Source organism: Enhydra lutris, unplaced genomic scaffold (genome assembly GCF_002288905.1).
Source record: "Enhydra lutris kenyoni isolate GAN:26980312 unplaced genomic scaffold, ASM228890v2 scaffoldscaffold27, whole genome shotgun sequence".
In the NCBI taxonomy this organism is placed as follows: domain Eukaryota; kingdom Metazoa; phylum Chordata; class Mammalia; order Carnivora; family Mustelidae; genus Enhydra; species Enhydra lutris.
In genome coordinates, this window is record NW_019154111.1 from 13,076,505 (window position 1) to 13,101,120 (window position 24,616).

Here is a 24,616-nt window from a genome sequence, read left to right on the forward strand (position 1 = left end):
TAATGCTCCTTCTCATTCTGACATTCCATAAGGTTTATAACCAATCTATTTGAACTAGCGCAATTGGAAATAGATAAAGGATGTGGGCAAAGCAAGGGCCATAAAAGAGTGTGGGTTTCTTTTTTTTTTTTTTTTAAGATTTTATTTATTCATTTGACAGACAGAGATCACAAGTAGGCAGAGAGGCAGGCAGAGAGAGAGAGGAAGCAGGCTCCCTGCTGAGCAGAGAGCCCGATGCTGGACTCGATCCCAGGACCCTGGGATCATGACCTGAGCCGAAGGCAGAGGCTTTAACCCACTGAGCCACCCAGGCACCCCGAGGAGTGTGGGTTTCTTGGACCTGTCTCCACATTTTGAAAGTCAAAACTCTATCCAAGCAAAAGGCAACAATTTATTTACCTAGAAATGTTTACCTTTGTCCAAGAAACCCATAATGATAACCTAGGGGAACCAAGGTAGGAGAAGAGAGGGCAGTGGGTCTACCTATAACATTGATCATCATCTTAATCACTCTTCTGGATTCTCCGAGGGTTGCGAGTTCTGTACTTAGTGCTCCATTAGTATAAATATTCTTGGCTGGCTTATCTACTTATCTACCCACTTCCCACAAAGCCCCATGGCAAAGATGATGCTGGCAACGAGGAAATGGGGGCAGGAAATCAAAGATAGATTTGTGCCATCCTCTGTGAACTGAATTCTAGCCTAAGGGGGCAAAAAATAAAGTTACAAGTTTCTGGAATATCTATCTAGATTGTAAAAGCCGTAAGGAAACTGTGCAAGAAGGGGCTATGGGCGCTCCGAGTTCTCAGGGATCATGCCACAGTAAAGCTTATAGGTGGTGTAGAAGAGGACCATCTTATCCTGGCCAAACTTAGTTATTGATTAGTCTGGCACTACCATTCTTCCAATTCCAAATAGAACCTGATGGACACCTATCAGATTATTTGCCCTCCCCTTCTAGGCCCATGGTGAGGGATGGTACTTAATTCCTGAGCCCCTGCCACACTTGATTGATCCAGGAGTGGATCTCTTACTGGAAATGTGGAGCAGGGCTCTCCTAAGTTTATCTTAACTGATACTTATATAAAAGCTCTAAGATATAGTCAGGGAATGCATTATTTTAATTTTTTTAAAAGATTTTATTTATTTGACAGACAGAGATCACAAGTAGGCAGAGAGGCAGACAAAGTGAGAGGAGGAAGCAGGCTCCCTGCTAAGCAGAGAGCCTGATGTGATGTGGGGCTCGATCCCAGGACCCTGGGATCATGACCTGAGTCGAAGGCAGAGGCTTTAACCCACTAAGCCACCCAGACACCCAGCGAATTATTTTCATTTTAACATGAAAATACTGTGGCTCAAAAAAACCAGGGTCCTTACTTGAGATTACATAGCTAGCAAATGGCAGGTCTCATGACTTCAGAAAGTTCCATGTGTATATGTGTATTTTATTTATTTTTGTTTTATTTTATTTTATTTTTTAAAAGATTTATTTATTTAAGGGCACCTGGGTGGCTCATTCAATTATACATCTGCCTTCTGTTCAGGTCATGAACCTAGGGTCCTGGGATCAAGCCCCATACGGGGCTCCCTTTTCAGCTGGGAAACTGCTTCTCCCTCTTCCTCTGCTCCTTTCCCTGCTCATCCTCTCTCTCTCTCAAATAAAAAAAAAAATAAAATCTTTAAAAAAATTTGAGAGAGAGAGAGAACAAGTGTAGGGGATGGGGAGGGAGAGGGAGAGGGAGAGAAAGAATCTCTAGCAGTCTCCCTGCTGAGTGAGGAGCCCCATGTGGGTCTCAATCCCAGGACCTTGAGCTCATGACCTGAGCTGAAATTAAGTGTCAGACACTCAACCTACTGAGTCACCCAGGTGCCTCTGTGTATTTTAAACTACATATAAGTAGGCTGCCTCTCCATGGTGGACTTTCAGGCAGTACAAGATTGGTGAGGCACCATTTCCTGGCCCTGTCTAGTCACCCCAAGTAATCAGATCAGCCTTCTTTTTTTTTTTTTAAGATTTTATTTATTTATTTGACAGAGAAAGAGAGAGAGAGAGAGATTGAGCACAAGAAGGGAGAGTGGAAGAAGGAAAAGCAGGATCCCAGCTGAGCAGGGAGCCCGATGCTGGATTCGATCCCAGGACCCCAACAAGATCATGAGCTGATCACTGAGCTGAAGGCAGTCGCCCTAACCAACTGAGCCACCCAGGTGCCCTCAGATCAGCCTTCTTACTTCTACTTTAGGAACTCATCCTCTGGTAAACTCTAATATGCTTATAGTTCTTGTGGAAGTAGAAAACTAAAGAACAAGGATTTACTCTGTAAACCCCAAGTCCCCACTTGACTGGAGGAGTGAAAAGCAATTTGTATTCATAACAATTGTGACCAGAAAACAATATGTGTTTTGACCCTGCCTCTGCTGCTTACTTAAGTTGTCTCATTAGCATGTTAATCTTGAGCAAGTCAATTAAGCTTACTGAATTTGTTTACTAATTGGTGAAATGAGAATAAAACTTGTTGTAATACTTAAATCATTACTGAAGAGATTAAATAAAATACCATATATATGTTTTATTACAAACTGATCTAAGTAAGGGTGTGTTATTTATTTTCAGTTACAAATTCTGCATAACACTACAGTTTACAAAGTGGTATAATTGTTCCAACTAATGATTTAAACTAAGATCAGGGCTGGCCAGATAAGAAGACTGTTCACCAAAAAAAAAAAAAAAATCTTCCAATCCTTCTGCCATAGGGCTAAAATTTCATTGTTGCAGTTTTATTTATTTGAGTTATGATATTTTCTTTAGTTTTCAAAACTATTAAAATACAAATAGCTCTGCGAAGAGGCCAAATCACACACCACATCAACTAACACTTCAAGGAAATTAAATTTAAGCTCTAAAAGAAAAGGGACTAGGGGCAAAAAGAGAACTGAAAGGCTCAGAGATGATGTATATTTCTCAACCCATACTAAACAGAACTTAGAAATAAACCTGTCCAGAGCCCATACCTGTTTTTGGCAGTGATGTACGACAAGATATTTTGATTGAAGAACTTCAGGATCAATGGAATGCAGTTGGCAAATACCAAATGTTGTGACACATATTCAAACTGGATTAAAAGATCAAAGCAGAAAGGGCTGCTTATTTGTGGGATAATAGAAGGTACATACGAAAAATAGGATTGGCAAGCACAACTCTAATATCCATTCCTAAGAGTATCTATTGTCTACTTGTATTATCAGTCCTCCTGTCTGAGAAGTGGGGAGCAGCATCATCTAGCCAGCTCACCCTGCAAGGAGGGGGACAATCTGCAGTGTGTGTATGTTGCCAGCACCTGACCAAAAGCACAAAACATAAACAAGACAAAAAGAAAATCCCACTCCAGGTAAATAGAAGGAATTGCTGCAATATTTGTTCCTAAGCTCAACAAGAAAGGAAGACTCCCTCTGGGAGCTGTCTTCCATACCAAACCTCTGTTTCATAGTGTTTCAACAGTGATTGATAGAGCAGGAACAGGTGCAGCTTACTCCCAGCAACTGCTGGCATCATTCAGACAGGATGGATATGGCACACAGTAACCAAGTGAACCACTGGAATGTGGGCTCCAGCATGAGTCTGTCTGGTTCACTATATTATCCCTGGACTTACATTATCAGTATTTTAATGAATGGATTAACAAGAGCCCTTAGGTCAACAGATACTGTACTGAGAATAAGTCCAAGATCTCTCTGATGGGCTAATCCCAAGATCTCTTTGATGGGCTAAACACTAGAAATAGGGATTCCATTTTGCTCTCTTGAATTTGGATGGGGTCTGTGTCTGGGAAGACCTAGTGGGCAGTATCCTGGAGTTGCATCACCTGGATTTTACCTGTGATGCACTGAGGAACATCAGACACAGTTTTCTTCCAGATCCAGAACCCAAACACTGGGACAGTACAGAAACTGGGTTGAAAAGCAAAAAATTGTGGTGTTTTAAATCCCGTAGCTTTTCCTGATCACCAAGAAGTAGCCTTGCCACCAAGCCAAGCTGCCCTCTGCCCCTGTGTGTGTGTGGTTAGAGGCGGGAAGTAAGCTTGTGCTGCCCCTTTCTCTCTTCTGCTCAAATATTTTCTCCCTGGCAGCCGACCTGGGGTATTTTCCAAAGCTCCAGATGGAGCAGCCAATACATACCCGCTATGAAGTTATGGAAAATGTTTTTCAATTTGAGATGTGTCTGTAGCCTTGTTGGGATTCACCAACACTGACACACACTGGCAAGGACCATCAAGCCACCCACCTGTCTGGCTGTTGATCTACATACTGCCCACCAAGAGAAGCAGACAGAAAAAACATGTCTATGGTTCTCTGTTCTTGCTACTAGGAACACTATCTCCCTCCCACCCCTACTCCTCCCAGCCCTGCTGTTGCTCAGCAAACACTGGCAGAAGAAGTGCAAGAACCCAGGACACCTATAACACACCCAAAGATGTCTCTGAATGTACTAGAGTGGAGAAATACCCTGATTATATAGGCAAAGCTATATGCATACAGACCCTGCAGGAGGCTCTGTGCACTCTGAGAACCTGCTGTTCTAACAGCAAGCTTGGTTCTGACTTCTTAGGAGAAAAGTGGGGCAAAGACACTGAGCAGTCATGAGGTACCTCCTCTCCTCCCCACGTTCTCAACACAGAGACCATCCATTACCTGCCCTCAGGTTCTCTGATATCTTGGCAATGTCCACAGTACCAAGTCCAAACTCCTCAGCATGGTAAACAATGCCTTCGTGGGGAAGCAGCTTCTTAACCTTTCCTACGCTCGGCTTCATTTATAAAACAGGGATAAAATAACACCTACCTCGTAGGATTAAGAGAATAAAATGAAATGCCACACGAACTTAACAGAGTGTTGGGCACATTATAAGTACTCAGTAACTGTGTGCTATCATACGTATTATGATCTGCTCCCTGCTATCCTCTCCAGCTCCATGTATCACCAGGCCTCCCCATCTCCCCCTGCTCCAGGGAGAACTCTAACAACATTTAACCAGTTTCCAAAGGTATTTTTTCTTCTCTCCTCTGGCCTTCCATAGATTAACATTTCTGCTCGAAATGCTTCCTATCTTCTTTCCCTGATACCTCCCATATCCTTACTAACATCTGTTTCTTTAGGATTCAGGTTAGAAGTCACTTCTTCTCTATCATTGGTTGGATTACCAGCCAGAGCTTACCTGTATCATACACTTATCATTCCATAATTAGCTATTTATATTATAAGACTTCAAAGCCCTTAAGAGCCGAAACTATGCCTTATTCAGGATTATATCTCAAATGTTAAAAAAGAAAGAGGGCTTCACATATAGAAAAGTTTTTCTACATAGTTTTTCCCCACTTTTTTTTTTTTTTTTTTGTGTGGAATACTTGAATCCTGTCTTGCACTGCTTCAAAGCTGGCTGGGCACATTCCTAAGAAGCCAAGGATTCCTACCCACAACCGTTGGATAATGTTCAAAGGACACAGACATCTGCACCTGTCTAGGACAGTTCCTCACATCCCACTCCATACCCCTCCGCAAGCTTGTGCAACAGGTATAAGAATTCCCGAGGAGGACAAAGCAGAGGCTGAAAGATGTTCAATTGGACCAAAAAGGCCCCTATATCCCTTCTTTGGGAGACAGGGCCTGGAGAACACCTGAGACCTGCGGAGAAGTGCTGTTAGGTGCTCACCTGGTAGATATGGTTCAGTTTGAAGTGTTTGAGGAGGAGCAGGAGCAGGGCAGAGATACTCTTTACAATGATCTCCTTGTGTCTGTTCACATCGATGCCCAACTTCATGCTCTGGAGAACAGTGATGCTACAATGGGGAGAGGAGGAGTCAGTGCGAAGAGAGGCTTAGAGAGAGGCCTACAAAGACCCAGGTATTCAGGTCAGAGACAACATATACAAGAAAGCCAGAACTTGGGCGATCTGAACTTCTGCACTAGGGAAACCTCCAGAGTTCCCACTTATGAGCTCCTTTGCTCTTTTTCTTCTCCCTTTGGCAAGAGCTCATCACGTGGCAACGTCCACCCACATACCTATGCAACCAGTCACTGGCACTGATGTTGCCCTGCAGACCCTCGGTTTTGAGCTAAAAAGGAACCCAACAGAGAGCATTTCAGTGGAAAGGGAAGAGACCTCTTTGGAGATAATCCCTATGAGTGTTAACAAGGTGGGGTGGGGACTAGAGAGATGCTGTAGACAAAACAGCTAGCATTCAGCAGCCAACCCAGTTGAAGCACTCACGGCATCTCCTCAGGCAGGACATCTGCCAGGATATTGATAGAGTCTGTCTTAGCTTTGGAGGTGGGGGCTGCAGCCAGCAGAATCTTAAGTAGAGCAATCTAGGAAGTAGAAAATGAGGAGATCCATCTCTGTCCATCCCATTCAACAAGGCTATTTTTCCACACCTCAAAAGCCTTATGAGAAGTGTTTTAATGCTTCTATGTTCATTCTTCAGTAACCAAGTATCCCCAGCCTCCAGAAGGGCAAACAGGTGCCCAGTCCTGAGAGACCTGCCTGTACACTGAGGAACCAGAAAGGAGCTATATGCTGTCCTGCTTCAAGACTGCTCTTGAGGAATAGAGAGGCAATACCTAGAAATAAGGTGAGAGATATAAACACAATCTCACCTTCTCTAACCCTTTCCTTCCTCTGACCCTGACCATCAGCATCCTCACCACTCAGTCTGAGGCTCTCTAGGACATGACAGACCATGGCCTTAGAGGGACTAGGGTACTTACTTAGGAGGGCTCCCAATACATCCTGCATGAACCCCAACTTATTCTCCACCTTTCCCAAAGAAGGACTTGGAAGTATAGCCAGGTCTTCCTTCCTCTTGGAGAAGCCTTGAGGAAAGCTCAGAATTCTAATGTGTTAGAGAATGCTTTCCCTCAGGGGTGAAGGCTCAGGGAACAAGCTCAAATAATGGACAGGTCAGCTTGAAATGGTTCTCAGCTGTCTGTTCCTGGGGTAGAGAAGGGCAGCTCTGGCCCAGCTGTCTCCTTACCATGTACTGAGGGAGGCTGTAGAGCATGCCCTGGTAGAGGATTTCACATGGCGTTTCTGGTACCACCTCTTCCCCCTACGGCAGGAAATACAGTTTGTCCAGGTCATTTTCCAGTTGACCAAAGGCTATGTTTTCTTAGTTGTGAAGGGTGACATGAAAAGATCGCTAAGCTGGGAGTCAGATCTAGGTTCCTATCCAGCTGTGTTAACGACTCATTGTATCACCTTAGGTAAGTTTACTTCCTCTCTGGGTCTTAGTTTCCTCTTCTTTAGGATCACTGGGCTGGTCTGATGTCCTCTGAGGGCTCTTCCAGTCCTGACAATCTATAATTCTGGTTTTCCCATTATCTGGAATCAATATAGAATCCTTCTTTCCCCATCACATGTTGGATCAGGAGTCAGAACACCTACCTAGGAGTTGGCTCAAACCACTGCTTTTCTGGCCACACATGGGCTTAAGTCAGGGTGCACATATGGCTGGGACACCCCACACAGGAGCACTTCCTATGGTGTCACTCTAAGGCCATCCAAGAGCTCTGGAATATTTGGAAGTGAGAAGTAGGTAACTCAGCAGAGAAGGTTGATAAGGGAGTTGGGTAGCCCATGGCCAGGAGAGGCAGGAAGGAATATTAGGAGGGAAGCTTTTAAGTAGAAACTATTTTCTTTCCTTCTCCAGTAGCCCCTACTACATCTCTTCCTCCTTTATGACCAGCCCCCTTGTCCGCAACTCTCTTCGTCCTTTGATGACCCCATCTAATCCTTTTTATCAGAGCAGGAGGACTGGGGCCTCGGGTATTTGTGGGGCTACTCAGGCCATCATCATCTTTGGACAGTTCAGTTCCTCCTCCCGCAAGATACCTCTTTTCCAGAGCAAGGGTCACTGCCTTGAGACCCTGAGGTAGGGAGGAATGACCTGGCCCCTGCCATCCCATATAACTCAACTGCTGCTTAAATGGGCATTCAGTAAACTCAGGCAATAGATCTTTAGGAGAGCAGGTTGCCTTCCTGCTCTTCCAAAAATCTATTTCCTACCTTCTCTTCTGCTCTGTCCTCAAACCAATCCCCTCACCACCCCCCAACCCCTCAACAGTTGCTAACCCAGCCTCATACTTCATAGAGAAAACAGAGGCAATCAGACGGTTCATCTTCTCAACACCAAATATACTAGGGTCTCTACCTTCCTTCCTCCTTTTTTTTTTTTTAAGATTTTATTTATTTATTTGACAGAGAGAGATCAAAAGTAGGCAGAGAGGCAGGCAGAGAGAGAGGGGGAATCAGGCTTCCTGCTGAGCAGAGAGCCTGATACAGGGCTCAATCCCAGGACCCTGAGATCATGACCTGAGCTGAAGGCAGAGGCTTAACCCACTGAGCCACCCAGGAACCCCTCTACCTTCCTTCTTGACATGAAGTGTGAACCACGTTTGTTCTGTTAAAGGCCGACCCACCACTTGTGCTGGGGATCTCTCAACCCTTCTGCTTTGTCGAATGGATCAGTTCTGCAATTGTCTCTTCTCTTCCAGATCATCTCTTTTAGGACATAAATATATTCCAGTGTCTTCTAACTTTAAAACACTTTCCTCTGACCCCACATCCTCCTTCAGCCAACATTCCATTTCTATCCTCTCTGCAATAAAACAATGTTGTCTGTGTTGACCATCTACCTCCTTTCTTTGCATTCCTTTTTCAACTAGGCTACAAGCCCCATCTCTTCATTTGAGGTTGCTCTTATCAAGGTCACTAGTTATTTTCATGTAGCCTGATCCAATGGGCACCTCAGATCTTACCCATTTATCAGCAGCACTGGACACAGCTGATCACTCCCTTCTTGAAAAATTTTTTCTTGGCTTTTATAGTATCACAGTCTCCCACATTCTCTCCCACCTCACTGAGTGTTTCTCTTACTCTTCTTTTCTGGCTCCTTTCCTGACTCATCCCACCCTCAACACAACTGGTGCACTCCAAGACTTTGTCCAGGGTCCCATCCTCTATCTCTATTCCCTCCCTGGGTTATCTCAGCCAGTTCTATGGCTTCTAACACTATCCATTAAGTCAAGAGCTCCCAGATTTATTTCTCTAAGCCAGTCCTCTCTTTGAACTCTAGACTTATATATTCAGTTACATGGCTGCTCACATGAATGGTTGCTTAATGGATATCTAAAACTGAGTATGACCAAAATAGAACTCTTGATGAAACAGAACCCCCCACGTTTCACCCTGCTTCTACTCTTTTCTGGTAAAGTCTTTACACAGCAGCCAATGGTTTTAGACAATGTAAATCAGATCATGTCATCCCCCTGCTTGAAATCTCTAAGGGCTTACTTCTATATTGTGAAACAACTTCGCAATCCCTATCTTTGTTTACAGATCCTTTATTAAGTGGCCCCAGACCACCTCCCTGACTCCATCTCATACAACCCCATCCCTCACCCCTGTATTCCAGCCATAGGCCTCCATTCACTACCCCTAATACTCTGAGGTTGCTCTTACCCTCATTAAGGCTATTCTCTTCGCCTAGAATGCTCTTTCCCCGATATTCCTATGGCCAGCTCCTTCTTGTACGTCATATTTTAGCTTAACTGTCACCTTCTCAGAAGTCTACCTATCCTGACTTCCTAATTGAAAGTAGTCTCCTACATGACAGATGCCTCTATCATGCCATCCTATTTAAATTTTCTTCATTGTATCTCCCATTCTTAATTGTCTTCTTGTTTCCTTAATTACTTATTTTCTTTTTTCTCTAACTTTAATGTATCATGAAAGTAGAGACCTTTGCCTTGCTTGGCACATAGTAAGAGCCCAACAGTATGCACATATGCTCTGTGACAGCACTGCAGACAGATTTCCTCCTGCCTTTCTCCTGAACAGGACCCCCTTGACTCACCAAAGACATGGGGCACTTCTCCAGATCCTCCTCATTCTTGATTTGAACATCTGCAATGGAGATGTACTTGTGCTGGGAAAGAAAAGACATCAATTAAGAGGCTGAGGTTACTAAAAAAAATTTTCTTTTTAATTAAAAAAAAAGGGAGGGTGCCTGGCTGGCTCAGTCTAAAGAATGTATGACTTTTGATCTTGAGGTTGTGAGTTTGAACCGTGTTGAGTGTAGAGATTACTTAAAAAAAAAAAAAAAAGATACTGAGGGCCCCAATCATGTATGTACCAGCCTCTTGCTTAACTTCCTCAATGATAAGGAAAGGTCCTGTATATGAGTTGTCACCCCAAATAGAACATAAACTTTGAAGGTAGGAGTCTTAACATTGAGTCCAGCGCTTCATATACAATGTCTGTGTTTATTCTATGTTCCTATATTTGTTGAAGAACAGAAATACTCAAGTATTTATCTTCAACCAAAGGGCAAGGGGAAGTAAAGGAGAGTCCCATGCCCCTGGACCACTACCCTGAGAGTTTTGCTGCATGTGAATATGCTTCCGTGCATGTATATGGAATGATGAAGGAGTGAGGGAGAGTTCAAGGTCTCATCTCATCAAGAGATGACTCTTTTTACTCTTTGCACTCATATATACTCTGGATGCAGAACAGACTGCTACTAATCCTAGCCTTTGGGAGTTAGTGGCCCTATAGGAAGAAAGAAGTGAGAGGAAAGGAGCGAGGAAGAGGAAGAGAGAAAGAAGGGTGGGAGGAGGGAAAAGGCATGAGAGGAAGAAAGGACAACTTTTTTATCTATCTGAATGTAGGAAAATGGTTAAGTAGGAAGAGACTTAATTTCCTCCTCTTTGGCCAGAACTCCTGAAGGAGAAATACAGAATGTGTCTGGTAGAAGAGCCAATAACCAGGACGTTGGTAATCAAACTTGCCTTGATGGCTCCCTATCCCTGAAGACTGAGAGCCCACCCTGGTCACCTGCTTTAGAGTCTTCACACTCTCGTGGATGGGCCTGGGTAATCCAACCAAGGTATCTGTGTCCCTGTGAAATGTGAGATAAACCAGATCATAACTATCAAAACTTAGAGAACTACTGGTAAATCACTGACCTCTACCTCTGAAACTAATAATACATTATATGTTAATTAATTGAATTTAAATTGGAAAAAAAAAAAAAACAATAGAGAACCACTGATATCCCCTGGAGTTACATGGACCATGCACTTTCAACATGTGGTATTCTGGATTTTTCCCTTCAAGCTTCCAGGTCCCCCATTATTGTTTCAGGACACAAAAAGAAAAATGCCACACAGAAATGTTCCTGAAAATTAGGATTTTTGTATAGTCTTTTGTGCATTTACTTTGTCAGGGAATGGTAGGTTCCTTAAAAGGGCATGTAGCCCAACTATAGTGAAATACCAGGAACAAGGCCTTCTCCATTTTGTAGAGCTCAGCCAGTGTGAGGAATTCATGGGGGAGGAGATATGAGGGAAGACTGGATCTGTTCTGACCATATTGCTTCTTCACAGAATTCTGGCCCATTAAAACAGGAAGGACCCCTAGGGACAACACTCTCATGACAAAACTGAAGCCCAAGAGGGAAATGACTTGTCACTCAAGGTCCTACACCTAGCTAAGAACATAAGAGTTCTTCGAGGAAACTGGAAGGAAAAAAATTCCATGGCACCAGGCCAAAGTCATTAGGAGATGTCCATAGTGTCTCTAGGTTACACCACAACTAGCAGGCAACATCTCTTTTTCCAGCCACCCACTCCTCTGGCCCCTTAAGAACCACTTTATAGTCAGCCATCTAGTCACTTACTGCCCCAGAGTGAATCCGATGAATTTGTTCCTGCTCATCTCCAAGAAGTGCTCAATGTCCTTCTGTCTGAGAGGACAGTGGAGAGATAATTCCCAGAAAAGGAAAAAAAAAAAGGCAAACCTTGAGAGACAGAATGTTTCTGAGCTCCTAACCCTTCGAGGAGGATTAGAGCAGTGGGGGAAGAAGCAGCTAACAGAGAAAACTTCGAATCAGGAGTTCTGACTTCTAGCCCAGCTTATTGAGACTTGAACACATAGATCACTGCACCCTGGGACTTCAGTGATTCTAGTTCCAAAACTTGGGGTCCCCAGAGTTATCAAACCTACCTGACCTTTGGGGCCCAGGGTAGGCCCTTGGGAAAGGCCACCCGCTCAGCAGAAAGGGATGCCTGTGAGGGTGGAGGTGGCACAAGAGGGTCTTGCTCTAGCAAGTCTAATTCTCCATCCAAGGTTCGTTCTCCATCACCAGCAGAGTCCTCTTCCTCCTCTGTGGCTGGCTCCTCTGTCTTAAAGAGGTCTCTTTCATTGTAGATGTCCAGGCTGTCCTGCTTAGTGAGGAGTTGCTGGGCGGGGATTGGGATGGCAGAGAGAATGTATACAGAGGTCTTACTCTGAGCATCTTTGTTTGAGGTCACCCTCTACCCATAAGCTACTAGACTTCAGGATATGTGGGGTAACAACCCAGCCCTTGTAAGAATATCCCCTTCCCCACTTAATCTATCCACCAGGCCCAATCCCAAGACAAGCACCTCTCAGGCAACCAAGTCATTGGCTGGAGAACAAAGCATACATAATCCCAAAGTCAGTTACTTAGCTTTCAGAAAGCATGGATTTTTTTCCTCCCAGCACTTTACTTCCTAACTATGTTCTGCTTAGGTGAACATTCAATTAGTTTGCCTTCTGTGAGCTTATACCAGCTGGCTGACTGAGGAAGAGGAGGACAGAGGCTTGCTGCTAGGCAGAGGGAAGCAAGTTTGGAATTTTAAAACTTGTTGAAGAAAAAAAGATTGGACAGAAATAGGCCAAAAAGTTAACAGTGAGTGCCTCTGGTTTGTTAAGCTTATGGGTGATTTTCTTTTTTCCTCCATTCTTCACATTTTTATATTTCTTCCAAATTTTGTACAAGGAGTATTGCTTTACAAAATAAAAAATAAAGGTTGAAAAAAATTACATTGCTGATTGTGTAGACTGGATTACTGAACATGACTGTCTAACCTGTCACCTGTAACTGGTGAACTCAGGTATTTCGGGGAGGTTAGTTTGTGGGTACACGGCCAAGTCTCAGTGCAACCAATCATTCTGATCTTCCCAGGCATCGGACTATACCTGGAACACTTATCAGTCACCTCCTAAATGTAAGCCTCTGGCTCCAGGGCCAGACAAGAGCATGGCTGGCTCAGAGTAAACCTTGCCGTCAATAAAATGACACGTGCCTCACCCTGGGCACGTGATTTGCTGGGAGCCCTGTTCAGGTGATCTGGGTCCCTATCTTCAGTATCATGCCCTAACTGGTGCCGGGGATAACTCCAGGCATACCAGGTCTGGGCCAGTGACCCTGTATTAACATATGGATCTACGAGGTAAGATCACAGTGTTACCTCATGATAGCCCGGGAGCCTGTGGAGCCAGGAGACAGAGGCCAAAGTACAGACTCCAAGGTTTCAGGTTGGTTACAGGGCAATCAGAGGCAGGATGAGCCTCATCATTTACTGCCCTTTCCTACCACACCCAGAATAGCTCAGAATCTTAATTTTTGGCCAACTAGTATCAAAACACCACTATCTGCTTTTATTTCTTACCCTTCGAGAACCACGGCGGCCTCGCAACTTAGAGGGTGGTGGTGCCAGCTGAGACTCCCCCAGGTCGAGGGTGTACGAGGGTGGGGAGGCGGCGCGCATGCTCTTCACCACCTGGATACTATCTTCCGCCAATGGAGGCAGTCCCAGTTCTGCCCGCTTCTGTACTTTGAGAACCTGTAGACGCTCAAATCCACCGAGGGTAAACTATAGTATAAACAGGAAAGGGGCAGAGGAGAGGAAAAGAGGGAAGTCAGAAGAAACAAGATCAGGGAAATGTGGATGGAGAGGAAGAGCCATAATCTCCAGTCCCATTGGGGCCCCTTCTTAACTAAGAAGTAATAAAACAGGAAGGGGCAAATGTAGTTACTATTCCCAGTTTGAGGAGCTCAGGGGTCAGGATAAAGCATTGTTTACTGACTCAGGGCTGGAAACATCACCAGAAATTAGGAAAAGGACTCCTGGGGGCTTCCAGTGGGAAAAAAAAAAAAAAAAAGGAAATTGTGCCCCCTTTTTAAGGAGCACAACCAGATGCTATAAAGCCCAAGTCACACAATTTCTCCTGCAGTCAAAAGGTGATTCCAGGGGCACCTGGGTGGCTCAGTGGGTTAAGCCGCTGCCTTCGGCTCAGGTCATGATCTCAGGGTCCTGGGATCGAGTCCCGCATCGGGCTCTCTGCTTGGCAGGGAGCCTGCTTCCCTCCCTCTCTCTGCCTGCCTCTCTGTCTACTTGTGATCTCTCTCTGTCAAATAAATAAATAAAATCTTAAAAAAAAAAAAAAAAAAAAAAAAGGTGATTCCACCCTGTGAAGCTTGCTCTGGAGGGTATGTTGTTCAGGCAGTCCTATGGAGTGGGAGCCAGAGATGAAGGATCAGATTTAATAATTAGCAACAGAGCTGTAACCATATACTTATAAAGATTCATTTTCTTAAGATTTATTTATTTATTTTAGAGAGAGAATGTGAGCAGGGGGAGGAGCAGAAGGAGAGAAAAAGAGAGAGAAAAAGAGGGAGCGTGGAGTCTAACGCAAGGCTCGATCCCACAACTCTGAGCTCATGACCTGAGCCAAAATTAAGAGATGGACACTTAATTGAGCCACCCAGATGCCCTAAGACTTCTTTTTTTTTTTTTTTTTAAAGCAAATCCTCTTTTTATCTGGTTGGAGAACAGGCAATAAACCCCATATTTTGTAGCTAGAAAAACTGAGGCACAGACAGTTGCCTGATGTTGCTCAGTGCAAGTAGAGTCTAGATCTCCCAGCTCTCAACTAGTATTCTTTCCATGAAATGTCAGTTCTACCATGGGGAGGTACAATGACACCCCAACTCACAGAGTGACATCTCCTGTCAGTCCAATAGAAACAGGTAACCTGCTCTGACACAGAACATATGATTTCTGTCCATTGGCTAACAGCTGCCCTATTCTTCTGCCTAGCTCCAGCCTCCTGGAATCAGACTATAAGAAAGTGAGGTGGCAGAGGGCACTGCTGATCTGATGAGCTGGGAGTAGAGCGGAGGGGGGTAGGGGTCAGCCACTTACCATAACCACTTTCCAGAGCAAAAGCAGGACCTTCTTTATGGGGAAGTGGGGAGACAGGCCACTGCAGAACTTGGTAACCATGGAGAAAAGCAGAAGGGCAAAAGGTTCCTCATTATGCATGGAGAAGCCTGGGGAAGAGGAGAGAGAGAAGTGAGAAAGTGAGAATAAGAATGCTAAAACCCTGTCCCTTTAACCTGCTTCCGGACACAATGAGGAAGGCTCTCACCTCCTCCAAAGAATTTGAGTACTTGTTCCTTAAAAGGAGGCTTAGAAAGGCCCCAGGGGGAAGGGCAGGAAGGGAGGTCATGGAGGTAAAATGGCTTAGTCCCAAGATTGAGGGTGGATACCAAACTAGAAGTAATAGTAATAAAGATGTTGCTTTTTGGCTGAAGGACTCAAAGCATTTCATAGATTACAACTCACTTTCCCACATCAGTCTAATATATTTTAAAAATCCCATAGGCCTTCATATCTTATCCCTGTCTGATGACAACATCAGTATTTTCAAGGCGATTCAACTCATTTTTCCATGTGAGATTGATAATGAAATGTGAGATGGATGGCTATTTCTATTTTAAACCAAGGAAACCAAGGCATAGAAAGGACACATGATTGGTACTAATTCATAGACACAAGGGAAGTCAAGCCAGGTCCTCATGTCTGCCACGTAGTATCTCTGCCCTAAAAGAATGGATGCTAATTAGAAAAGAGGAAGGGGGAAGGAAGGAAGGGAGAAAGGAAGGAAAGCTATCTGTCTCTTCTATGCAGATGTGCAGATGCTATGCTTCCCCTCCACATCAGCATCTCATCCCTACCCTTCCTCAAGTACCACTTCTTACTCAATTCAGTGCGGAAGGTCTCCCGTGCTGTCCTCCAACGGCAGGAGTCTGTCTCTCGCTCCAGGCGAATATTTTCCACCAATAGGTACATGACACTCAGCAGCACCCTGGGGTTATAGAAGGGTTGCAAGAGGTTCCCAAAGCAGCACCCAGCCTGAAGTCAGAGACCTCAGGGATGATCTCTGTGGGAGCCCAACCCAGTGGAATTAGCAGCTACTAGTAGTCTGGGTGTTTCTGGGACTCGGACAAAGAGTAACCCATTGCTAACTATCCCCAGTTTCAAACGTAGGGCCAGCTCCACTTACCTGAGCTCTGTGCTATCAGCAATGGAGATGGCTGGTTTCCGAAGAGCACTGCTACAGGCCTGACTGTTGCTGCCATGGGAAGGAAGGAGAGAACAGGAACTCATAAGGCCTCTTTACACCCTGTGTCCCTACTTATCATATACACAAATGTGAGTACCTGCTATTTCCTGGCTATGTAGCTAAAAGAAATTGGTCTAAGGTAAACGAGCCCACCAAATTCCTCTGCCATCTCAGTAAACCTTTATCTGTGGTGAAGATGGACAAGGGCAGGGTCTGTGACAACCCCTCCTCTTATAATCCACACTGTACCTAGCACTGTGTTGAACACAAAATAGATGCTAAGCAACACTTTCAATCTGCCCTCTTTAAACTCCTGGGTAATAGGCATGAGATAAAACAAGGGATCCCTATAGTGGTAGCAGCAGATAAGGCCATCTCTAGAGCTATGACCCATGAGGGAAGAATTGGGCATAGCAACAGAAATTGGTCCTATCCCTCTTGGGTCATGTTCTCAGGTAGAACAGTTTCCTTCATGGATTCCAGAGTTAGGCTGAGTTGAGAAGGGCACCCACCTAGGATAGGACCCTAAAGCCCAGGACTAAAGCTGTGAGTGGGGCAAAAGCTATTGATGAGTCCAACCTCAGGGAGGAGGACAGAATATCAGAGAGCATGGCTGGATAGAGGGGAACTGTCAGGAAGCTTTGGGCTGAGGTGTGAAGAGCCCCTGCTCCCACAGAGGTCTCTACAGTGAGGGAATCAGCATAAAACATGAGGCACACTCCAAGGAAGGGGGTTGTCTAGGCCAGTTCTTCCCTAAGGCTTCTCACTCGATTTCCATGTGGAGTAGCTCCAAGAAGGCCGAGAAGGTCCCCATCTGATAGAGCAGGAAGCAGTTGTACCTGGACCAGTGTAGTACATCGACCTCTGAATCACATTCCCCAAAAGTGCCTAAAGAACCAGATAGTGTCATACGGGGTTGAGGTGAGAGGGATATCCAATTCTTTCCACCCTTCCCCATGGTCTTAAGACTATCTTCCAACAACTTGCCCAACAATTAGGCTGACAAAGGTAGGGCAAGGGCCCTCCAGAACTCCCCTGAATAAGGCAGTGTCCAGAGTCAGGTCCAATGTGCTTATCACTGGCCTGTCTTAAGTTTGAGTTCCCTGGGAAGCAGATCCCGAGAGAAGGATTCAAAATACAAGAAGTTTACTTGGGAGATGATCTCAGGAACCATTAATAGAAAAGTGGGGAAGTGAGAGAGGGAAGAAAAGGCAGCTGAAGAGCTGAAACCCAGGTTGGGGGAAGCTCTGGGAAACAGTGTATGTTTTATACCCCTCAGAATCATCCCACCCAAGAAGGGTGAGGTAGTTGGGCTATTCATCCACTAATTCCTGTCATTCATTGATCAGGGCTACTGGACTAGAAGAGCACATTAATTCCCTAGCACTTCCTGCCTACCCTGTATGGGCTACAGAGAAAGCTCTTAGGTAAAAAGTTAAAGGTACTAGCAGTTGGAAGTTGGCCAGAGCACCAGACCCACGAGATATGGTTAGGCACTGCCCTGTTTGCTACAGTCTTCCCTTTAATATTCTCCTACCATTTATTATTTTCTTTAATAGTTTTGATTTTGTTTTGTCGTTGTTGTTGTTTTAGCTCCCAGCTACTTGGTTCTATCAATAGTCCTCTGTTTATGATCTCAAGGTATACTTTTACTATTCCAGTTAGGTTATCTCATTTCTCTTTCGAATACCTGGCTGTTAGGTCTCTTCTGGGAAGGTTTTTGAAATTAATCACACCAAGTTCTGATCCCAATTACCCACTGCATCCACTCCTGCTGCTATGCTGACTTGAACCCTCTAAATGCCAATGAGAAATAATGCAGAGGGTTCATGTGTGAATATGTGGCACTCCATTACCTCCCCTCAGTGGAGGTTAGAGCCATAGCTGAAGAAAGTAAGCCTCCGTGCTCAGCTGGTGGTACACTAACTCTAGCCACACTGACTCTCTTACTAAGTCTCCACATATATTTATAGCCCACAAGCAGGAAAAAAGAACTTTATAAGAAATCTTGCCATGCCTGGTAAGATAAAGGCCAGTTCCAAGGGATCCAGAATAGTACCCACCACCATCTCCTTAACTTCCTTATAAGCATCAGGTTACTCCTAGCACTTGACAAGATCTGTCCCTGGGAGGCAGCGACCTTGCTTTCTTAGCATGGCCTGCCTCATCCTAGTCTTGATAATATTTCTCTCCCTAGTTTTCACCTATCTTAAGCTGGCAAAGGTGGCCACTTGCCTTGGGCCAGGTACAGAACAGCCCGGGCCACCTTTAGTCGCCGTTCCCTACTGACCACCTCCAGTCGGTCCAGGAGTCCCATCACATAGGCCTTTTGGGCATCTTCCTCCAATTCCAGCCACTCCTTGCCCTGCACTGGGGAAAGAAGGCCATACAGATCCAGTGTCAGCTTTTGCCTCCCCTTCCTAGAAAGGCTCCTGATAACATACCCAGCCCCCAACAAATTCTTCTCCTCAAAAGATTTCCTTATTTAGCTGAGAAAGAATAAGAGATTGGAAAAGTAAAGAAACCCCAAAGTTCTGGCTAAACCCACTCTGCAGTACATCTTTCTCCATATCCCCTTTATTCTCCACACAAAGCCTACCTATTCTGTCCTATCTCTCTGCCTTTTCAAGGAGTTCCCTCTCTCCCTATATATCCAATTCCTATTCATCATCACAGGTCCAATACTAAATTACCTCTTTCCCACTAATGCTCCAGCCAGAAGATCTCTCTCCCAAGATACTCCTCCCCTCCAATCCCCCCAAGATACCTTTTACTTCTTTTCTGATACTTACCACTTTCCTTTTGTCCTCAGTTAGTTTTGTGATGTACACACTTCCCCTCTGCCACTGGACTATAATCTCTTTGAAGATTCTGCAAATTTACCTTCACCCCTGCCCCCTACATCTTGCACAAAACAGTACTCACCACACATCTCCTGAGTTGCAAACTGAATTCACTGACCAAGTAAGGAAATGGAGGTCTGAGACGATCAGTGTAGACACATGAAATTATTATTAGATGCTATTAGGAGTGAGGCAGAGTTGGAGGCAGGGATTGAATGTTAAAGTCAAGGACTACTCCAGGCACAGAGTTCAACCAGGCAGCAGGGCACCAGCCCAGTCCCCATCCCTCTGCTCTCTGTGCCTCTTATATCAGTGAAACTGACCAAGCTCAGGCTTCTCCTGCTCCCATTCCATGGCCTCTCCACTTGAGATAAAGGAAATGTCCCACATACAAGAAGGGATAGAGAAGTGGTAATGGAGAGGATGAAGAAGAATCATACTTTGTTTTGGGCGTTTTCTGGATCAGGCTGGGATATCATGGGGGGTGGGGAAGAAAAGCAGGTCTCTACGAATAAGAATCTGGGATCACCTTGAGTCTTGAAATCTTCTTCAAAGCACCTCCTGTTAGTGGTGAATTCCAGGTTTTCAGTGTAGCTATACAATTCTGTGTTAGGAAAGATAGGACAGAGTCACAAACATTCAGCAGACCCTTATAGAAGGGGCCTGGGGTGGAGAAGGTGGCATGAAAGGGCTAAAGCTTCCAACACATTCCTGTGTCCAATTCAATCCAGTGCCAGCCTCCTCCCTTTCGGAGCAGTTAAAAATAGCCACTTGTGTCCCTGGGTGATTAAACCATCAAACCTGTCCTCCTCCTGCCAGCTGGCTGCTACAGCAGAGAAGGCAGTCTTCAACACTTGGTGAGGGCCAGGGAGGGTTCGAGCAGAGAGGGCTTACTGTCATCACTCCTGTTTCTTAGGGCTGCAACCCCTTCTGCTTGTCAACCCAGACTGAGACTAACCTGTCTCTAGGGAAGAGAGGGGCAACACAATGTCTGAAATTTAGAGGCAAGATGCTTGTGTTATTCAAGGAACCAGAGTAAAGGCTGGAGAGTATGTGTTTCATGGCCCTTTGGGGTTGAAGCCAGTTCATTCTCTCCCTGCTGAATTTCCTCAAAGGGTATAGAAGTTTAGGTTCCTGGCCATGACCACCCAGGTAGAGACAGCATCAAACCATATAGAAGCAGCTGTTGATGTCAAAGGGCTGCTTATGCCCAAGAAAATCTAACTCTATTAACAATAGCCTCTGAATACAAAATGCAGAGAGTTTATGAGAAATAAAAATGCCCTTTCCTACACACACACTCCAGAACATTATACCAGGAAGTACCTTCATCTTACAGAGGATGAAGAATTGGAAGTTGAGAAGTCAATAGGTGACAGAACAGATTTCCTCAAAACTCTGTTCCCTGAGACCCTTGCTGGAAATTTAACTAGGTCACAGATAATTCACAAAGAGAAATTCACTTATGTTCCAGCCAGCTGTCTAATGGTTGAGAAACACCTTGTCTGGGAGTCCTGAGTTCCAGAATCCTGGATTGACCAGAAGCAAATCCATCTCTGATTCTGATACTCTTCATGCTCAGTGAATAGTGTGCATATATGTTTTTTAAGAGCACAGCATAAACCCAGTCAGAAAAAGGAACAAGGCTGTTAGGTACTAAACTTCTTGTTTTTACTTTTAAATTTTAGATCATGAACTTCCAGAGACAGATAAATACAGAATACATAAAATACCTGTGTATCTTCTACCCAGATTAAACAAATATTTACACTTGTTATATTTACTTCAGACATCTAAAGTCCCCTTTCCCTCCCCAGTCTATCTTATTCCCTTCTCTAGTGTTAACCATTTTAATGAAATTGGTGTGTATCCTTCACATGCCTGTTTTTGTACTTTTACGGCATATGTATATATCTGTAAACAATATGAAGTTGCGTTTGAAAGTTTTTATCCAAACAGGATATTATATATTTCTCTTGAAATAATTCTTAGTATGTCTTTCAATAGTTTTTTTTTTACATGACTGTAATGAACACATCTGTTTACTTAACCGACACTGTTCTTAATCAAGGGTGCAACTAGACTTCTCAGAAATATCTTTCAGGTTTGTGTGTTTAAGCAGTTTTTTGGATGCATGCATAAATTATTTTGTCACCATTTCTTTCACTCTCAATACTGTTTTTAACATTTATTGATATTGGAACATATTGATATAGATCAATTATTCTAATGATTATGTGGTAGCCTACTATATTGATATGCTACAGTTTACCCATTCCCCTAAGTGGTTTTAAATTTTTCACAATGGTCACAATAAACATCTTTATACATGTTTTCTTGGGCCCAAATGTTCTTTAAAGGGTACATCTAGAATCACTGGGTTATAATATGCATGCATCTTCAACTTTGTTAGATATGACCAAATTGCTTTCCAATTTTGTACTCTGCTTCCTCATGCCAAACAACGTATAAAAGTACTCATTTCGCTGCACCCTCACCAACTTCAGGCTTTTAAGTTTTGCAATCTGATGAATGTGAAATAACATATCGTTATTTTAATTTGCTTTTCCTCATTTACTAATGTAGTTGAACATCTTTTCATATATTTATTGATAATATGGTTTTCTATCCTCTGAATTCCTATTCATATTCTTTGACAATTTATTGGGTTGCTCATCTCTCTTCTCTTCTCTCTCTACACACACATATTTACACATACATGTATACATATATGAAATATATTTATATTATTAGGAATTCTAATCCTTTGTTGGTTATTAAACTCAGCTCTGTCTTTCTGTCACTCATCACAAATTTATTCCCTGTGCTTATTCACAAGAACTTCTTTAAAAGTCCTTGTCTCTTTTCTCTGAAAAAGCATGTCTCAAAGTGTCACTTCCATGTGACAGAATATTTAATTTTCACACCATCTCCACCCAAAGCTCATTTATTAATAACTGGCATTCATAGCACGTGTAACATGGAGGCTCTTGATGTGAGGAGATCACACTTAACTCAAGCTAAAATCCAGACAAAGATAGACAGGGAGAGGATGGCAGAAAGAAGGGGGCATTCATGCAGAGATATGAGTGAATTTGGGAAAAGAAACAGGAGGAATGGGGGAAAGGTGGAGAGAAAACAGATTTGAGAGTGTACCGAAAGAGAATAAAGAAGGATGCGCAGAAAAGGGCGATGGAATAAAAGTGGAGAATACTATTGCCAAAGGAGAATTCACAGAAAGAAATGTAAAAGCAAACAGATATTTACTGCTGGAGGTTGGACAGAAGAAGGAATGTGGAGAACAGACAAGCTGCCAGGGGAGATCACAGACCCCTGCCTTCTCCTCCTGGCTGTCCTTCCACTCTCCACAGACCATCTCTACCTCATACCTGACAACTCTGCTGCGTGCCCATCTGCATCTCCATACTCAAATTCCAGAGTGGGACAGTCCACAGAGCCCTGTAATAGAGAAGTCTTTGCAGTAACTTGGGAAAAGGGATGAAAAAGGAGATTATACTCTCATTTAATCATCTGCTTCTCTCAGAGGCCAAGTTTAGATCGAGGATGCAGCTAGGAGAGTCCCCTCTGGGCCTTTAATACAAGAGGTACCTTCCTTCTAGCCAACATGTGAGGCTCAGTGCAGGGCAGGGCTGAAGGTTCTTATATAAAATCAGAAACTCTGAGTAAAGGGTTAGGATTGTGAATAGATATGAAAGCTACGCAATCTGTGCCTGTGTCTGACCTACATAAACAGGGACCAGAAGAGCATGTAGCTGATTTTTAGAACAATGAGATGAACTAAAACAAAAGAGGTTTTTTTCAGCTTAAACTTAAAGCTTAAGAGCTAATTTCAGCTATGTCGTTAACCCACTGTATGATTTTGGGCAAATCTCATTTTTTGGATCATAGTTCTTCATTTATATAAAAAAAAGCCCCTCGGCTCTAGTGTTCCACAACTTTAGGATTGTCAGATAGGTAGTATTTCTACTCCAAGTTATTTTAATATTTTAATCTAGTTATTTTAAAACTAGATTCCCTATGATGTTGTATGTATAAAGTTATAATTTTTTTAAAAGATTTTATTTATTTGTCAGAGAAAGAGAGAAAGCACAAGCAGAGAGAACAGCAGGCAGAGGGAGAAGCAGGCTCCCCACTGAGCAAGGAGCCTGATGTGGGACTCCATCCCAGGACCCTGGGATCGTGACCTGAGCTGAAGGCAAACGCTTAACCGACTGAGCCACCCAGGCATCCCTAAATTTAGAATCTTATATAAAAATATTTAATGTGATCCCACCCCCCAAAGTTCTTTAAGTATTTTGGAGTTATTTCCTACCAGTATATATTAGTATGTATAAATTTAAAAATTTTTGAATCTCTGTCATCTCATAGGGAGATCTTAAGCAAATCACTTAACCTCTCTGTGCCTCAGTGTGGTATAAAAAATGTATTTGGTCTTTGAATGCTGTTCCAAGCACAGAGCTCCTAAGACCTCTGGAATTTCCTAATAAGTGTAATTCATAAGCCCCAGTCAACGATATTTGAATTTATGCTAACGAGGTGACTCCTGGTGAGCCTTTAAAAATTTCAGGGCTGCCCCAATCCCAGAGAGAGAAGGAGGCTGAAGATTGAGTTCAACCAGTGGCCAATGGTTTAATCAACCATGCCTAGGTAATGAAACTCCACAAAAGCCCTAAAACAATGAGGTCTAGGTACACCAAAGTGATAGGAGGGTGAAACCTAGAGGGTGTGGAAGCTCTGTACCATCCCACCCCCATCCTTCTCCTTGGTCTTTCATCATTTGGCTATTCTTTTTCTTTTTTTTTTAAGATTTTATTTGTTTATTTGACAGACAGAGATTACAAGTAGGCAGAGAGGCAGGCAGAGAAGTGGGGGAAATAAGCAGACTCCCCACTGAGCAGAGAGCTCGATACAAGGCTCGATCTCAGGACTCTGAGATCATGACCTGAGCTGAAGGCAGAGGCTTAACTCACTGAGCCACCCAGGCACTCCATCATTTGGGTATTCTTGAGTTATATTCTTTATAATAAAATTATCATAAGCAGAAGAGTTTTTTTTAAATTCTGTGAGTCATTGTAGCAAATTATGGAACCTGGAGATGGTGGGGTTAGGTGTGGGAGTGGTCACAGAACCTCTGAATTTACAGTTGGCCAGGTTGAAGTGCTTATGTCTGGGGGCCCCAGGTCTGGCTGGCATCTGAAGTGGGGACAGTCGTGAGACTGAGCTCTTAACTTATGGGTCTATGCTAACTACAGTCAGTGTCAGAACTGAATTGGTGTCAGGGAATTACTGGAAAATGAAGTGCTCAGTTTTCTTATCTGTAAAATGAAGATAATTCATAGGGTCATTATAAGGACTAGATGAGTTATTAGAGAAAAAGCATTTAGCACACTACCCAGCACTTGATAGCACTATGTAGATGGTTACAATACTTTGTTGTTTGTTTGTTATTTTTTTTTAGATTTTATTCCACTTATTTGAGAGAGAG

The 24,616-nt window shown here is 43.7% G+C and overlaps 1 protein-coding gene across 1 annotated transcript in view; it reads right to left on the bottom strand.

Moving 5' to 3' along the window:
- Positions 1-24,616, bottom strand: part of LOC111152015 (striatin interacting protein 2) — a 45,289-nt gene that overhangs the window by 14,959 nt on the left and 5,714 nt on the right. Inside the window, exons 2-17 of the mRNA XM_022510284.1 lie at positions 22,500-22,569; positions 19,640-19,714; positions 18,503-18,637; positions 17,035-17,155; positions 16,208-16,276; positions 15,903-16,009; positions 15,064-15,191; positions 13,528-13,731; positions 12,056-12,291; positions 11,730-11,795; positions 10,886-10,949; positions 9,906-9,977; positions 7,026-7,100; positions 6,263-6,360; positions 5,705-5,831; positions 3,010-3,110 (exon numbers count right to left, since the gene is read on the bottom strand). Of these exons, the coding sequence (XP_022365992.1) occupies positions 3,010-3,110; positions 5,705-5,831; positions 6,263-6,360; positions 7,026-7,100; positions 9,906-9,977; positions 10,886-10,949; positions 11,730-11,795; positions 12,056-12,291; positions 13,528-13,731; positions 15,064-15,191; positions 15,903-16,009; positions 16,208-16,276; positions 17,035-17,155; positions 18,503-18,637; positions 19,640-19,714; positions 22,500-22,569 (1,748 nt within the window). The remainder of the gene's footprint in view (positions 1-3,009; positions 3,111-5,704; positions 5,832-6,262; positions 6,361-7,025; positions 7,101-9,905; positions 9,978-10,885; positions 10,950-11,729; positions 11,796-12,055; positions 12,292-13,527; positions 13,732-15,063; positions 15,192-15,902; positions 16,010-16,207; positions 16,277-17,034; positions 17,156-18,502; positions 18,638-19,639; positions 19,715-22,499; positions 22,570-24,616) is intronic.